The sequence below is a fragment of the Terrapene carolina genome, unplaced genomic scaffold (genome assembly GCF_002925995.2).
Source record: "Terrapene carolina triunguis isolate 2854851 unplaced genomic scaffold, T_m_triunguis-2.0 Scaffold310, whole genome shotgun sequence".
NCBI classification, from domain to species: Eukaryota; Metazoa; Chordata; order Testudines; family Emydidae; genus Terrapene; species Terrapene triunguis.
Window position 1 is genome coordinate 5578365 of NW_020664661.1, and position 16077 is coordinate 5594441.

Consider the following 16077-nt stretch of genomic DNA (forward strand, 5'->3'; position numbering starts at 1 on the left):
GCCCATCAGGCAACCTTGGTTCTCCTGGGATTGGATCAGACTGGCCGTTATCAATTCAGTGCCAGTGCTCTAGGTATACCTAGCAACTCTACTTTTATCCCACCATCGTGTGCCAGTGACAGGGAACAAGAGTTGCAAGTGAGTGACTGTCTCCTCTCAGTTTGTTTTTAATTTTTGTAATTAAAGAAATAGAATTTTTGACAGTGCAAATTAGTTTCATAATCAGAAAGCGTGCACCAAATATACCAGAGACCATAGCATCTGCAGCATTTTCTAGTGTAGCTTTGTTTCGTGCCACTTGCACACAAAGACATCTGATCCCCTGGTAAATACCCTGCGATTGCTAAACAAATACATAGCTTTACTCCTGCAGTCAGCACTTTTTAGGTACTGTGGTCAAAGAAAGGCACATCAACTTCAAATATATTATCGCCCAGCAGGAAGTGGTTTTATCTTCCGCATTTGCTGTTATTATTCGGGGGGGGGGGGGGGAGAAACAGTTTGAAGTGTAAGACGTATGAAATCTATTTGGCTTTCCCTTTCCACAAACCAAGGTGGGGAATATGCAACATAGGGGGATATAAAGCATACATGTTTTAATGGCACCATTTTCTAAAATTTATGTTAATAGTGAAAATGACCATATTTCTTTAACTGCAGAAGTGTGACCATCTCTAAATTGTGAACACTAATTCATAAAATGCCTCTGCAGCTGTTGGCTTTCGGTATATATGGAGCCTCTGTAATAGTTGATCATGGTTGATATTGAGAAATAAAATATTCAGACCTATTTTCTTGTTCAGTTTTATTCCATTAGCAAAACAGACTTTTATCTATGGAGAATACATTCTGTAAGGGCACAAGGGTATATTTCAGGCAACAAAATATGGGAGAAATAACCAAGGGTGTTATTAACAAAAGCACAAACCTTCCCTTTACGTTTCCCTAATCTCATTTCTATATGCATTATTACTGTGTTTAGAAAAGAGTGGACCAACTTCATTTATGGTGTAAAACCAATGAGATTACACCACAAATGAATTTAGCCTTTTGTATTGAGTTTCTTTATAACCAACGGTAATCTCTATTTTCCAAGAAGTAATTTGCAAAAATGCATAGTGTCATGCAGTGGCAGCCAGGTCTCGTATTAGTCAAGCCTAGTGACTTCAATGCAGCGCCAAGAGGAAATGTTGAACTGTTGGATGACACCAAATAGCCCTGACTCAAACCGGTCCATGGGGCTTTTCACACACTAGTCCCACTCCAAGCTCTTGGATAGAAGCTGTTCTATTTATTGATTAGATACTGTGAAGATCAAGGTCAAGGTTTGGGGTTTTCAGCTAAAAGGCCATGGAAGCAAAACACAGATTGTTCTATGTCCCTGATCCTTCTAACACGTAGGTATCCTTATAAGTGCATGATGGAGGGGGGCGGAGGAGGGATGGGGGCGTTTCTGCAGTTTATATACATGCACACAGCCAGTGAAGCTGGGTCTTAACTACTCAATGGTACTGACAAAAAATAGTTACTTAATGAAAGAGGCCTTCTGATAAAGATGGTGAACTGTGCTGAATGGGGCAGACATTGAGAAGCTGATTTCAGAGGCGCTGGGGCCTTTCTATTCCCATACCAGCCCTCTTGATCTACAACCTCAGATTTTCATTTCTAAACACTGAGCCATATTGTACCTAAACTAAACAAACAAACAAAAAAAGGCGAACCAAACCCTGAAAACCACCCACCTCAGCCAGGAAACAAACTGAGTAAAAGCACTTCTCAGTCTGCATTTATTGCGGAGCTAGCAAAAAGTCTGTCCATACGCAACAATACAAAACATCTGTTGAAAGACACTGAGAAGAGAACTTTTAAAATTTCATGTAGAAAGATAACACCCTGATTCAAAAAAATTACTGAAGCCTCCTTCCACATGAGACCACACCACTTCATATGAACACACAGTGATATTTTCTGGCTTCTATTTCTGGTTCCAAATCAGGAAGTTTATGACTAAGATAAAAAAATACATTAAAAATTGGATTTAAAAGCCCAGTTTTAAAAAGTAAATTTGCTTTGTTGTGTTCCTGATATCACTGCCATTTATTAAAACCGAATTAAAATCTAATTTACTTGCTGCTCCTGATGATGTGTATTTTTGCTGACCAAGCTGAGTGAAACGCAAGATGTGAATAGACCAGTCAGTTTCTGTTTTCAGTCAGTTTCTAGTCATCCGAACTTTCCTGATCTCATGCACAATTTGGCTTGCAAACACTGCTGGGTCTGAAGATTTGTAAACGCTTTTAAGACGAACTTCTGAACACATTTGAACTGATATTTCCTGATAATAATTAACATGTAAAATGATTAAAGTAATAACCAAACTTATTTTGTAACTCAAAAACCACTCAAGGTCCACTTTGAGTGAGGTCTGAGTTGCTTCTTGTTTTGCTGATGGGCCTGCTCATGAGTGGCGCATGTCATGGAGCTTTCCAAACTTTCAGCCTCTCATGGAGCTCTGCTCAGACAGCGACGCTGTTGGGGATGCGGTTTGGGGAAAGGTAATAGTAGGGTAGTTTTTTGTTCTTGTTCCGTTCAGTGATGACGCTGACGATCTCATCGAGATCCTTGCGGAATTTCATCATGGCCTGCTTCACCGGCTTCTCTACGAAGTGCTCATCTGGGTACATACCCAGGAACAGCTAATCGTAGAAGACACAAAGAGATCACTCTTGGGGTAGGTTGGAAATAAACCCTGGAGCCCCAGCTGTTCTGTCTAAATGTCCCATCCTGCAGCAACGCAACCCCCTCTCCTGGGACACATCAGCGCTGCTGCTGGAGACTTTGGTCTGTTTGGATTCTAAAGAAAAGCCACACAACGTACCCTTTTGCCATCATGCAGCTCCCTGCTTTGGGCAACTACTCCAGAGTGTCCCTAGGAGGCGTCCATTGTTTCACCCTTTGAGTTGAGGCTCACCTCTTCTTACAGAGAGTTATCACTGTACGTATCCTCACTCAACCTCCATCCCTTCAAAATGTGGTCCACAAACCTGCATGAATTTGGCCACACAGCCCCTTTGCAAGGTAGGTGAATATCATTATCCCATTTACAGAGGAGGAAACAGGCAGTGGGAGGCAAAGTGACTTGCAAAGAGCCAGGAACAGAACCCAGATCTCCTGGCTCCCAGTTTGTGGTTTTGCCATGACCCTCCTTCTGCCCTCTCCTATAACTCTAGGTTACAGTACCCTCTTGGTTGGAGCCATGGTAGAGCTACAGTAATTGGCAGTGCACAGTCCACTTGCCAGCAGGACTGGCAGCCGCGATATCACCGCCCAAGTCCTTTGAAGGATTGAGGTCACGAAGCAACCAGTTTTGTGGTTCTACAAGTATTCAAGTGAAAAATGTTAACCCCTTCCTTGCCTTGTGAGATGAGTGAACCCTGAGCAGTCAGACTCCTGAGAGAGAATAGACAAGGTCTTGAACTTACTTCATTCTCCTGGAACTGGCTCAAGGCCCAGACAGCTCCAAGATGCCAACAAGAGCGACCCCTGTCTGGCAAGCTCTCCACAATCTGCTCAATTGTGACTGTCCCCTTTTCTGTAGGGGGAGGCTGTCGCATGGTTGGAGGTGAGTTGGGAATCCAGGAACACCAGTCATACTGAGAGAGGAAAGACAAAGCAAGAGAGAGCAGTGAAAATCACAACCATCGGCATTTAGGAAAGTCACTAATACAGCGTTATTGTAGCCATGTCGATCCCAGGATATCAGAGAGACAAGGCGGGTGAGGTAATATCTTTTATTGGACCAACTTCTGTTGGCGAGAGAGACAAATTCTCTTACACAGAGTTCTTCCTCAGATCAGCTGAAGAAGAGGAGTTCTGGGTAAGCTCGAAAGCTTGTCTCTCTGGCCAAAAGAACTTGATCCAAGAAAAGATATTACCTCATCTGCCTTGTCTCTCTGATATCCTGGGATCGACATGACTACAACAACACTGTATATAACAAAACGTTTGCACATAGTCAAAACCAAGGAAGATTTTGCTTCTGACTGTGGAATCTTTCCAGTCCCTCCAGAGCAGAGGTGTATTGGCCTGGGATGTTTGGGATACTGAAAGCAACTTACTTTATATAGTAAATTGATGCTATTTTTCCTGGCTGGGCAGAATTTTTAATTAGGTTCTCCCAGGCCAAAATGGGTCTGCCTATATGAAGAAAACAGGTTATGTGTGTGTGAGGGGTAGCAGTGGGGCTGGGGGTTAGAGTCAGGTGACTTGAAACACCCCCGTCACCTAGTGTAGATGCAGTTTACCACGTTTAAAATCATGTTAGCCTTGGCTGTAGCCTTGACTATCCCTCAAAGTTATAAAAGGACAAGCTAACAGGAGTTTAAAAGGCTTAAACTGTGTCTACACTAGGTATTAAGGGACACTTTCAGTCATGTTGGTTAACTTGAGTCAACTAACTGAGTTTAGGAAAGCACTTTTTTTGTAGTCCAGACCCACTGGAAGACTATTCAGGTCTGGTGAGACACTTAATTTGTTCCACGTAGGAGATAAGGGGAGATTATTATACATTTTATTTTCCAAAGCTGTTCAATATTGGAGAAAAAACAGGATTCTAAAGGTAGGCTGTTTTGTGGTGGGTATACTGCCAGCACAGGGCATGTTGGGATACCCCTGTTATCATGTAAAAATATAAGAACATAGGAACGGCCATACTGGGTCAGACCAAAGGTCCATGTAGCCCAGTATCATGTCTTTCCACAATGGACAATGCTAGGTACCCCAGAGGGAATGAACAGAACAGGTAATCATCAAGTGATCCACCCGCTGTCGCCCATTCCCAGCTTCTGGCAAACAGAGGCTAGGGACACCATCCCTGCCCATCCTGGCTAACAGCCATTGCTGAATTTATCTAGTTATTTTTTGAACCCTGTTATAATCTTGGTCTTCACAACATCCTCTGGCAAGGAGTTCCACAGGTTGACTGCGCACTGTGTGAAGAAATACTTCCTTTTGTTTGTTTTAAACCTGCTGCCTATTACTTTCATTTGGTGACCCCTAGTTCGTGGGTTATGTGAAAGAGTAAATAACACTTCCTTATTTACTTTCTCCACACCAATCATGATTTTATAGACCTCTATCATATCCCCCTTTAGTTGTCTCTTTTCCAAACTGAAAAGTCACAGTCTTATTAATCTCTCCTCATATGGAAGCTGTTCCATACCCCTAATCATTTTTATTGCCCTTTTCTGTACCTTTCCCAATTCCAATATATCTTTTTTGAGGTGGGGGGACCACATCTGCATGCAGTATTCAAGCTGTGGGCATACCATGGATTTATATAGAGGCAATGTGATATTTTCTGTCTTATTATCTATCCCTTTCACAATGATTCCCAACATTCTGTTCGCAATGTAGCATGATGAGTCCCATCGTGGGACTTTAAAACCAGGAAGTGTCTCAGTAAACTTTAAAATGGCCTGAGATCCACTTCCTCATTGGTTGGGGTTACTGAACTTTTGAAAATTTTACCCAACGTGACCTAAGAGTCTAAGTCCCATTGACTTTCCATGAAAGTTAGCCTTCTAAGACCCTTCTGAAAACGGGACTTAGGCATGTTTGAAAATGTTACCCATAATCTGAACACTGAAGCCAAAATGTTCAAATCTGTGACTCAAATTAGGCACCAAAATCCATATTTAGGCACTGAAATAAGTGGCCTTTCAAAAGGCACGGTTCCCATGGACTTTGATGGTGTTTGCAGGAGGCTAGGCGGGTATTTTAGCACAGAAGGGCAATTGAGTGTGTAACCATACATTTAAAAAAAGTTCCCAGTCCAAGTCACTGCGGCTGCACATCCCAACTGATATGAGAGCTATTCTTCTTGAAAATAAGAACGTGTGAACCCCACACAGGAAATAAAGGGGTTAATGAGGGCCTGAGAGGCCAGTTAACCCACCTGGCTGCATCTGGAGAGTGAGTCAGGCTTAATTAAAGGTGAATCTCAGCTGGGGAGGAGCTGCTGGTTGCTTTAAAGACTGGCAGGCTGGAGCAGAAGAAACTCTGCAGTCACTCTCTGGGACTAGAGAGTGGAGACAACGGGAGGATCAAAGAGACAGTGTGGGAGAGAATTGGCCTTGGGATCCTCTCCTGAGTAGAGAAGTCTGGCTAGAGGCCCGCAGAGACACGGAGCAGCTGCTGGGGAGTGGAGCAGGCTCCGATGGGGAGCCCTCATACTGGACTGGACTTCCAGGAAGAGAGCCCTTGCAGGCGTTGGATTGAGGAATGAAAGATCAAGTCTGAGGAGGGCAGAAGTTCGTTTTAAGATTTGGCTGTTGGTTTGGGATTATGTTGGAGGAGTCCAAGGGGGAGCCCAGCAAGTCCTGGCCCTGCAAGAAGGGTGAACTTAGGGATGCAGGGGGGAGAAGGCCTGGGAAAAGACCACAGCAGGAAGAAGCCCAGGGAGGAAGCTGGGGGTGGGTCTGAATAAACAGACCTTGCCTGCTCACCAGAGGGTCCCTGGGCTGGAGCCCTCAGGAGAGGGGGAGCCTGGGGTCTCCTACCAGCCACTGGTGAAGGAGGCATGAAGCCCCCAGATATAAGGGGATAGGGACACTGGAAAGCCCTGAGACAAAGGTGTGAAAAGACCACAGGGCCCAGCATCGGGGTCAAAGACCGGACATAAGGAGAATGGACATTTATTTGTTAGACTCTCTGGCAGGGAGGGGACTAAACATGACTGGCCAGGGGGCTGAGTCACGAGAAGAGGTGGGCCACAGTGGGACCGGCACGATGGTCAACAGGAGGCACCTGATGAGAAGAGAGCTGCTGCTCCACAGCCAGCCATGAGTCCAACTCTTCTACACCCTTACCTGACCAAAATTCACAGCCGCGTGCTGGGCTGACGCTGTGAATATTGCCACAGTTAGATATTCCGATAGCTTCTCGCGGGTCTTGATTGTCTTCGGAAATCCTAAAAGGGGGAGGAGAAGAAAGCTGGAAATAAGGTTTGGATCAGTTATGGCACACCTGAGTTATTGGCCTGCGGTAGGTCAAACAGCGCATGACTTTCTGTTCCTGGCTTCTGCTACTGATCTGCCAGGTGGCCTTGGCACCTCTCTGATCCTCAGCAACCCATCTGTAAAATGGTGGATTCACTGACCCACCTCACAGGGGAATTTTAAGGCTTCATTGATGTTTGTAAGGCCCTGTGAGATCCTCAGGTGAAAGGTTCTATATGAAGGCAAAGGTGTGTTTTTATATTTTAAAACAATTCCATTCTATTTCTTCGGACCAGGTCCCCAGCAGCTAAGGACATGAATGAGAGCTGAGCACTCTCAGCCATTCCCCTTTCACCTCAGTTCACAATTCAAGCAGGGCAACGTTGTACAAGAGTAAACATTGCTGCGCTATGTCTAAAAAGTCTGGCGAGTAAATGACCCAGGAGGCAGAGGGACAATGACATACGATTAGCCTGAAGGCAGCATTTAAGGGATGGTGGGAGGTGGGAAAATGGCAATTCTAAACCTGTTCAGGGGAACAAGGGGAGGAGGAACAGAAATATTCACATCAGACACCCTTAAGACTAGGTAAAACCAAGTGGAGCTCCGAAGAGGTGATTGCAGAGAAAACCACGCTTTCGTTAACCTATGGGAGACAGCTGGGGGGAGAAAAGGGATTAGGGCGTCTCCTGTGCATAATGCTCTTCCCACCAGCAGAGATTTCCCCACCCTTCCTTGAGGCCAGACTGTGCGGGGAGGGGGAGGGGGGATGCGTATATAGGGTGGTGAGACCAGAATCACATAATCTATGGGAAGGTCCAATTCCAGCCAGCTACTTCCAAGAACGGGGAAGCAGAGAGATGAGAAAGCGAAGGTGAATCCAACTTTGAAAGTGTTGTGAGAGTGGCATCCACAAGTGTGGAATACCTTAATAGCAAGGCAGCGATGGCACAACACTGGGTGAATCTGAAGGGCAGGGAGATACAGGTATAGCCAGTGCCCTCCCTGCTTACGGGAGGGCTTGGACTAGATGAATCAAAGATGCTTTTGTATTTATTATTTGTATTGTCCTGAGGCCCCGACCAAAATAAAGGCCCCATTGTGCTGGGGGCAGCACATGCACAAAACTGCCCCTGTCCCAAGAAGCTTACAAACCAAACAGACAAGATGAAGCGCAGTTATCCCCAATGTACAGACAGTGAGCTGAAGGACACAGACATTAGAACCAAGATCCCCTGAGTTCCAGCCCAGTGCCTTAACCACAAAACCAGGAGGGAGAGACTCCAAGGCGTTGGGGTGTGTGGCTTTGAGTTGTGGCTGGCACCATGGAAGACTCAGCCCTGACCAGGCTGACACATCTCACCTGAAGACTTGTTGCCCTTCATTCCATAGACATAGACGTCCTTGACGAAGGCCTGAAGCTCCAGGTCCTCACACACGACCTCATCACTCTCGTAGTAGATGTCAATCACGTCTGTCATGAAGCTTCAGCCACAGCAAGGGAACAAAGAGCAGAAGGGAAGCCCTGTCATTTCCTGCAGACTCTTTGCCGTGGTGTCTCGGAGAGCACATCAAACATTGCACTGGCAGGCGGGCACGGCCACAACCTTCCGAACATGCATTTGCTCCCAGGACAGGAGGCAGTGGAGGGTGGAGGACTCCATGATCTCAGAGGGCCTCATTGATGGCAACATGGCTTGGGTGGGGAGTCCCTCTAGCAGCTCCGAGTCATCTGCAACTATGGCATTATCTCTGGCCTTTGCACATCTCCTTCAGCCTGCTCAGAATGATGTCATTCCCTGATCCCCCCACCCCTGTTCTTTGACTCCCTCCATTTATTCTCTCTGGCCTCCTCAATCAAGTCTGCATTTCTTGCCTTCCCCTTTGAGCCTCTGCCTAGATCTCTGATGACATTTCTTCACACTCCCTTCTGCCCAAACCTCCCTTTCTCTCCTCCTCCATCTTTATACTCTTTGGCTGCAGTTCCTTCCTAACCCAATGCACTAAGTGATCATCCTCTCTCTATTCTGACACTTCCATTGAACTCCCTCCCTCTGCAAGGGCTGCTGACGCAAAGTGCTCTTAAACAAAATCTTGCAGCAGCCGGAGATAAAGCTCTCCACATTCTCCACTGTCTTCCCCCTGGGGTAAAAAATGCTCCCAGTTCTCCACTAACCCCACTGGCAGCGTTTTAGATCCACCTCGTCCAGATGAAGAGGACTATACCAGGTGCAGGGCAGTGCAAAATCGACCCCTGTGTGTCAGAATTGACTTCCTTTCACTGCATTGCATTTAGCCTACAACTGGAAGAGTAATTTGCCATGTGACCAGTGACTGCAGTGACCAGTATCTGCACCCCACATCTGAGCCGCTTAAGAACAGAATTTTGAGCTGTTCAAATCTGGAAGGCAGGTGCTGGGGGGGGGGGAGGGGGAAGGGGACCTGTGGCTCCGCGGGGGAGCACGGCAGCATGTATGCAGCAGTGTGTCTGGCGCTGCGCGGAGCCAGACATGCTGGTCTGAGTGGCACGGTAAGGGGGCTAGGGGGTTGGATGGGGCGGAGGTTTGGGGGGGCAGTCAGGGGCAGAGAGAAGGGGGGGTTAGATGGGTCAGGGGTTGGGGGGGCAGTCAGGGGACAGGCAGCAGTTGGATAGGCATTGGAGTCCCAGGGGTTTGTCAGGGGACAGGTAGGGGGTGGGGTCCTAGGAGGGAAGTTGGGGCAGTTTCAGGAGGGGGCAGTTGGAGACAAGGAGAAGGGAGGCTTAGATAGGGGGTGGGGTCCCGGGAGGGGGTGATCAGGGGGCCGGGGGGGTTGGATGGGTTGGGGTTTCTGTGAGGGGCAGTCAGAGGGGGTGGATGGTGGCAGGGTGGGGCTACCCTTCCTCCCTGTGGAGTGTCCTGTTTTTTTAATGTTAAAATATGGTATCCCTACCCTTCAGAGTGCAGCTCTCCATTCACAGCAAGCTGCAGCATGAGGTCTCAGCTACCTCACTCCCTCCCCCTCTTTCCTGTTGGTAGTGGCCAAGGGAATGCTGGGAAATGTAGTTCTTTCCCTGCTCCAGGGCTGGCTCTATAGGCAGGGAGCTAACCAAGGAACTACAGCTCCCAGGGCCCCCTGTTGGTTCTCAACTCCCATGCTGGATTCCTGCCGCCCCTGCAAATGGGCTGCCCCAAGCACGTGCTTGCTTTGCTGGTGCCTAGAGCCGCCCCTGGCTATCGATGGAGTAAAGTACTATTCAGTACTTGTAAAGGCATATAAGCAAGATTAATCAGTAAAGGGGAGAAAAACACCACCCAGTGCATCAAGAAAATAACCACATGAAAGAGGGGATTTCCTTGCCTTTCATCTGGGATCTAACAGTGTTGGGAGATACTCAAGATAAACAGCTGCCAAACCAAGAGCTGAGCATAGGGGAGAAGAATGTGAACCAGAGTTTCCAAATATACTGACTATTAATAACATGCACTAATGCTTTCAGTTCAAGAGGGCTTTAACTCAGTTTAGCTGAAGCCTAACTGGCTTAAGCCAGAGCAAGTCACTCTCAAGCCAAAATAATGGCCTGTCCACATGTGAAATCACAACTCTCTGGTGTGAATGAGGCCTATTGACCCTGCAGAGCTAACAACTCTGGGACAGGCAGATAGATTCTATTCTGGCTCGTCCATCACTGATAGTACAGTTGATTATGTTCCATCTTGTGGCCAAATTCAACCCTTATTTAACCCCATGCAATCCTACTGAAAAGCATGGGCTGCACAGGTGTCTCTGGGGGCAGAATTTGGCCAGCAGAATCTCTGTCGCTGGTCAAGACACACAAGAAGGAAAGTACCCAGCATGGCTCCCAGAGCCCAGGTTCAATTTGCAGGGCTAGCAACCCTCCCCCCACCCCACATTTTTACTTGCAAGAACAGGCAGGCAGGTTTGATCCAAAGTGACAGAGACACACAGTGTCTCCTACCTCTTTATTGCCTCCCAGACTTTGATGCCATCATCCCGATAGTAGTAATATGGAATATCTTCCTTGCTGTCCATCCCTTTGGCTTTGATTTCCTCTGGGAAGCAGAGGGAACTGTAGGTAAGTTCTTTTGTTGCTCGCTGGACCATTTGCACATGTCCACCTCCGCCAGTGGCATTCGCCTTCAGTGTAAAAAACGAGACTCAAGAGCATTAGGAGAACGTGGTTGCCCTTGCTGAGGTCTCACATGCTGTCCTGTCCACCTCCCAGCAGCTGGTATGGGAGCAGGCCCATGCACATGTTTCTGCAGGAGAAACTCAAACCTCCACGTGAATTACTATTGGCTTAGCCAAACAGAGTGAGACTGCACATTTGGGTTTGGATCTTTCACACTCATTTAGCGGATCATCATTCACATCCAGGGTTTTTCCAGACTGGTTTTCTCCCACTTATAGCATCTCCTAATAATACCTTCCATTTATTGCCAAAGGATCCCAAAACACTTTACCACACATACATGCGCACACGCACCCCAGGATCACTGTCACTAGAATGCAGTCACATCTGGGGTGGAACATGCCAGCAGCTTAACCGTGCACCATAATTTTACACGACAGTTTATGACAGGAGGCGAAGACGGATACAGCATCCAATTCGAGGGGTAGTAAGGGCGGCAGTATGTAATTACTCAAACTGGAATTTGGCCAAAACAACTGGATCACATCTTATGAAATGTGCAATGGGACCAAATCAGAAGTGACCAAGGCTTCAGTTTACATCTCATGCGGAAGTATGGCATGCCTGTAACAAGCTGCATCATAACAGCATCAGATTAAATATTTTAAAAAATGTTCTTCCCTCTAAGTTTCTCTCTTTCTAACATATGGCCCCACCACCTTCCTATCACTCATCTTATATTTACTGAATTCTAGTTGCTTCTTAACCTAATCATCTGCATCTGACCCCAAATGGAAACTGCTCTCAGTGGAGGCTCATTTACTGAAAGACAGCAAATCATTATCTGCTAGCATCCCAAGCTGCAATTCTTCACACGACACTTATCTCATTTTCATTGGTTACCAGCTGGCCTCCTGCCTGCCTGATTCTCTGCCAATATACAGCAGGATTTTTCCTTCAGTGAGCAGTTACCTGGGAACTTCTGCATGGAGTTGTCTGCAGTGCATACATGATGCTGTAGCACAGACAGGGTGCTGGGAAGTTCAGAGCAGATCCAGTCATGCTTAGCTAGTGAAATCTGAGACAACTGCAGCCCAAAGTGGAATGGCTGCAAGTTGATAGCAGCAGCAGCAGTTCCAAAATTCATCATCACAAAGCCATGATTCTGCTGTTTTTTGCAATTCAAGGAAATGGTGGTCAGGACTGACGCAGGGGACTGGTGGTCCATAGAAACCTATCTTGCTTTCAGCATCACTTCTAGCAGGGCGTTTAGTGAGACCTGGTTTATCTCCTTGTCTTATCAGACCCTTACACTATTTTTAGTACACAACCCAGTTTCCATGCAAATAATTAAACACTTCAAAAATGAAGTCTAAGAACTACACTTAAATAAGGTTAACTTTTGGGCACAAACAACACAACAATGACATCTAGTTTTCAACACACAAACACCATGGGTAAACATCTTCACAAGCACCTAAAGTCCCATTTTCACTTCTGAAAATGGGCCATAGCCTCCTAAATCACTCAGGTGCTTTTGAAAATTGTACCCTACAGCCCTATAATGTACAAACATACCATGTGTTAGCTTCTATAGCTATAAAATTATACATGTCTGCATATAATTGTGTTTGTATGTATATTATATAAGCTCAGTTCACACAATCCAAACAGCCATTAGTGCCTATGATACTTGATTACTACAGACCCCATTCAGTTTTGAATTGGTCAATTAAAGGTGAAAGGCAGTATCTTCATGTTGTCTCGTGCAACTTTTTGAACATCTAGCACAAGAAACAAAACACATAAGGGACAGATAAGGGAGTAAGCCTTACAGTCAGAGGAAGGGTTGCAGGGTAGTTGACGGGGGAAGGAAAGCAGAAGCATGATTGTCTCACCTTGTCAAAGAGGCCACATTCACAGATGAGCTGCTCTCGGGCTTTGGTGTTGATGGCTATTGTGAAGCGCACATGGGGTACCAGGAGCTGTGCAGGAAAAGAGAAATGAGAAAGGAACACAGTTTGATTCACGCTTTATGATTTCATCTCATAGCAAATGTCTGACAAGTTTAAAGACTTGAAATTTCAGACTTTGTTGTGATGTCACCTTGGAGTGCAACTAACCAAACTATCTATACAACTAATACAACTTTGTTTTCTCCTGGTTCTTCAAAATATTCAGCCCACAGAAAGGAGAAAAGTGCCCTGAAAGCTGCAAACCTTTGTAAGTTTTGAGCCACTGCTTCTCAGTCAGCCCTTGTTGAAACAGAGTGATAATCTCTCCGGCACACGCTCTCGCTGGAATCTATTATTCTTCCTTGAAAGTAATTACCTACCTTGAAAAGGGGGTGCACAGCAGGCAGCTGCCGGAACATGGCTATACCAAACACTTCTGAAATTAAGTGTGTCCGCAGAAGATGGGTCACAGTCTGATGCATGTGGAAATCCGAAGAGCGAACCCAAATTTTCGCCAATAACCAGTCGTATTTGTCATCTGACGGGAGGAAAATGGGATTGTCTGGTCCGGGGATTTGACTGATCTGAAAGGGTTAAAAAATAATTTTTTAAAACACTGCCCATAACAATGCACAGTGCCCCATTAATGGCTCAGACAACAAACATACCTGGATAGCAATGGGAACGATCTTATTCTCCATGTTCTTATACAGTAAGCAGATGGGTGCAGCCAGGTACTGTAATGTGCATGGGTCTGTTTTATTGGCATCAATACCATCCAGCAGTTCATAGTCCACTAGGAAAATGTTCCCTTGCTGCAGAAAGAGAAAAGGGGGCAACACATTTAAGCAGAGAGGGAAGGGGGCACAGGAACCGACTCACCAGACGAGAGTGTTCTGTCTCTGATAGTCTCAGATGCTTTGGACAAGGTGCAAGATACCTCATAGTGAACTATTACAGAATAATTTGCCCATGTGGGTTAGAAGAATCTTCCCACATCAGTCAGAGGTTGGTTTATGCCCTGTAGTTGTAGACTGGCAGTTGGACCAGGTTAGCCCAAGCTGTGCTTTGTTTAACTTACCATTTAAAGATATAACTTTTTTCTAGGAGGGCTGTTTGCTTTAGTGACATGCATCTTGCTGGGGCTCAACAGCTTTTTATCCAGCTTGGCTTTTCTTATGCGTGAGATGTGATGATCATTTGCAGAACACATTAGCCACATCTCTGTGGTACTTTACCGGGGTCAACTGGTTTGAGTCTGCACAGTCCAACATTCCGAGTTTGCTTTAGCAAAGAGTTATGCTCTTTTTAGGCATTTGCATTGTGGTCACTTGACACATGCCATCACATCACACTGCCAGCCCAGGACAGATTATATGCCAAGAGCGATGGCTTATCCCCACCCCCATATTTCTTTGCCATTGCGACTCCAATCTGCATGATGTAGGAGAGCAAACCACCGCTAGGAGTGAGCCAGGAATTCAGTCCATTCCATCCTAGCCTTTTGCTGAAACTGTCAGTAAGGGAAACAAGATGGATCAGGTGATCTTTTATTGGACCAACTTGTGTTGGTGAGAGACACAAGCTTTTAAGCCACACTCAGAAGCTTGTTTCTGTCACCAACACAAGTTGATCCAATAAAAGATATTACCTCACCCACCTTGTCTCTCTGCTATCATGGGAATGTCATGGCTACAACTACAGTGTAAGGGGGACAGTTAGTGCCAACTGCAGCACTATTTTTTGTGATAGGGATATTTCTCTAATGGGAACTGGACTAAACCTTGCCTACTCAAACTGCAGGCGTTCTCCTCGGAAGTGAAAAAAGTGAGCAGAATTGTTCTAATCTAAAAAGTTAGCTTTGCCATTACAAACCACATGAAAGGAGATAACTGAAACCATGCCAGTATAGCACAGTGATTGGAGTGTTGTTATAAATATAGAGAGACAAAGTGAAAGAACAAGTCAATGCTCATTCAATGCTGTACCTTTATTTCCTCTTCCAGAGTCAGGTTCCTTTCCAGGCTGCATTCTACCATATCGGTGGTAACTGGAAGCTTTTTGGGTAGCTCTCTGCATCTTTTGATCATTACAGGATTGCATCCATTCAGGAACTGGTATCCAAACATAAAATCTTCCTGCCAGTGCTGCATCACGTATTCTGAAGGAGACACAAACATGCAGCACCCATATCACTACCTGCTGATGGTTTTTGCATTATACTGTGCACAGAACCTCACTAAGTAAATGAGATATGCAGAAAAGGATTTTTTTTCAGTATATTGTGTCCTACATGTAATAGGGGTTTATAACAGTCACTCAAATTAAACTGCCCTTGTAGTTGCAAAAGGATAATAAAATACCTTCACTGTTCACTTTCTGTTCTAAGCTATTGCACATTGTATCATTAAACGACCACTCTGTTCCCATCCACTTGTGGCTACATTTCAGTAGGGAGTGAAGCACTTCTTGAATACAGAAAGTTTGCAAAGCATTTTGGAAACCTTTTGGTCCTGTAGAGATGTAAGATCATTAGGTATGGGAATGAATTATAATCATACAGGGAGATTCTGCATCCACTTGTACTAGATTAGGCAACATTACACTAACAAAATGCAAAATTCATTCAGCCTTTTTTTTGTTGCTTGTTTGTTTTTGTTCTATTTTTTGCCATGCTATTACTTTTGTGTTGCACTGGGTGTTTTCCACCATTATCTTGTGTTGTAGATTTCATAACGTCATGCTGCCGTTCCAGCCAATGACACATGAGACACAGGGCCGGCTCTAGGCACCAGCCAAACAAGCTGGTGCTTGGGGCGGCACATTTTTAGGGGCGGCATGGCCGGCGCCAGAATGCCGCCCCTAAAAATGTGCCGCGGGCCGCCCTAGCTCACCTCCGCTGCTGCTGCCTGGGAGGGAGGGGGAGCAGCGGCGCGCGAAACAGCTGTTTCGCGCGCCGCGGCCGCTCGGGATCTCCCCCTCCCTCCCAGGC

General features: G+C 45.9%; 1 protein-coding gene across 1 annotated transcript in view; it reads right to left on the reverse strand.

The window, feature by feature from the left end:
* Nucleotides 1-790: 790 nt before the first annotated feature.
* The window catches only part of ALOX5 (arachidonate 5-lipoxygenase), a 55130-nt gene continuing 39843 nt past the window's right edge, over nucleotides 791-16077 (reverse strand). Inside the window, exons 6-14 of the mRNA XM_026657812.2 lie at nucleotides 15074-15246; nucleotides 13754-13900; nucleotides 13466-13669; nucleotides 13029-13115; nucleotides 10957-11135; nucleotides 8362-8483; nucleotides 6870-6970; nucleotides 3483-3653; nucleotides 791-2696 (exon numbers count right to left, since the gene is read on the reverse strand). Of these exons, the coding sequence (XP_026513597.1) occupies nucleotides 2517-2696; nucleotides 3483-3653; nucleotides 6870-6970; nucleotides 8362-8483; nucleotides 10957-11135; nucleotides 13029-13115; nucleotides 13466-13669; nucleotides 13754-13900; nucleotides 15074-15246 (1364 nt within the window). The 3' untranslated portion in view covers nucleotides 791-2516. The remainder of the gene's footprint in view (nucleotides 2697-3482; nucleotides 3654-6869; nucleotides 6971-8361; nucleotides 8484-10956; nucleotides 11136-13028; nucleotides 13116-13465; nucleotides 13670-13753; nucleotides 13901-15073; nucleotides 15247-16077) is intronic.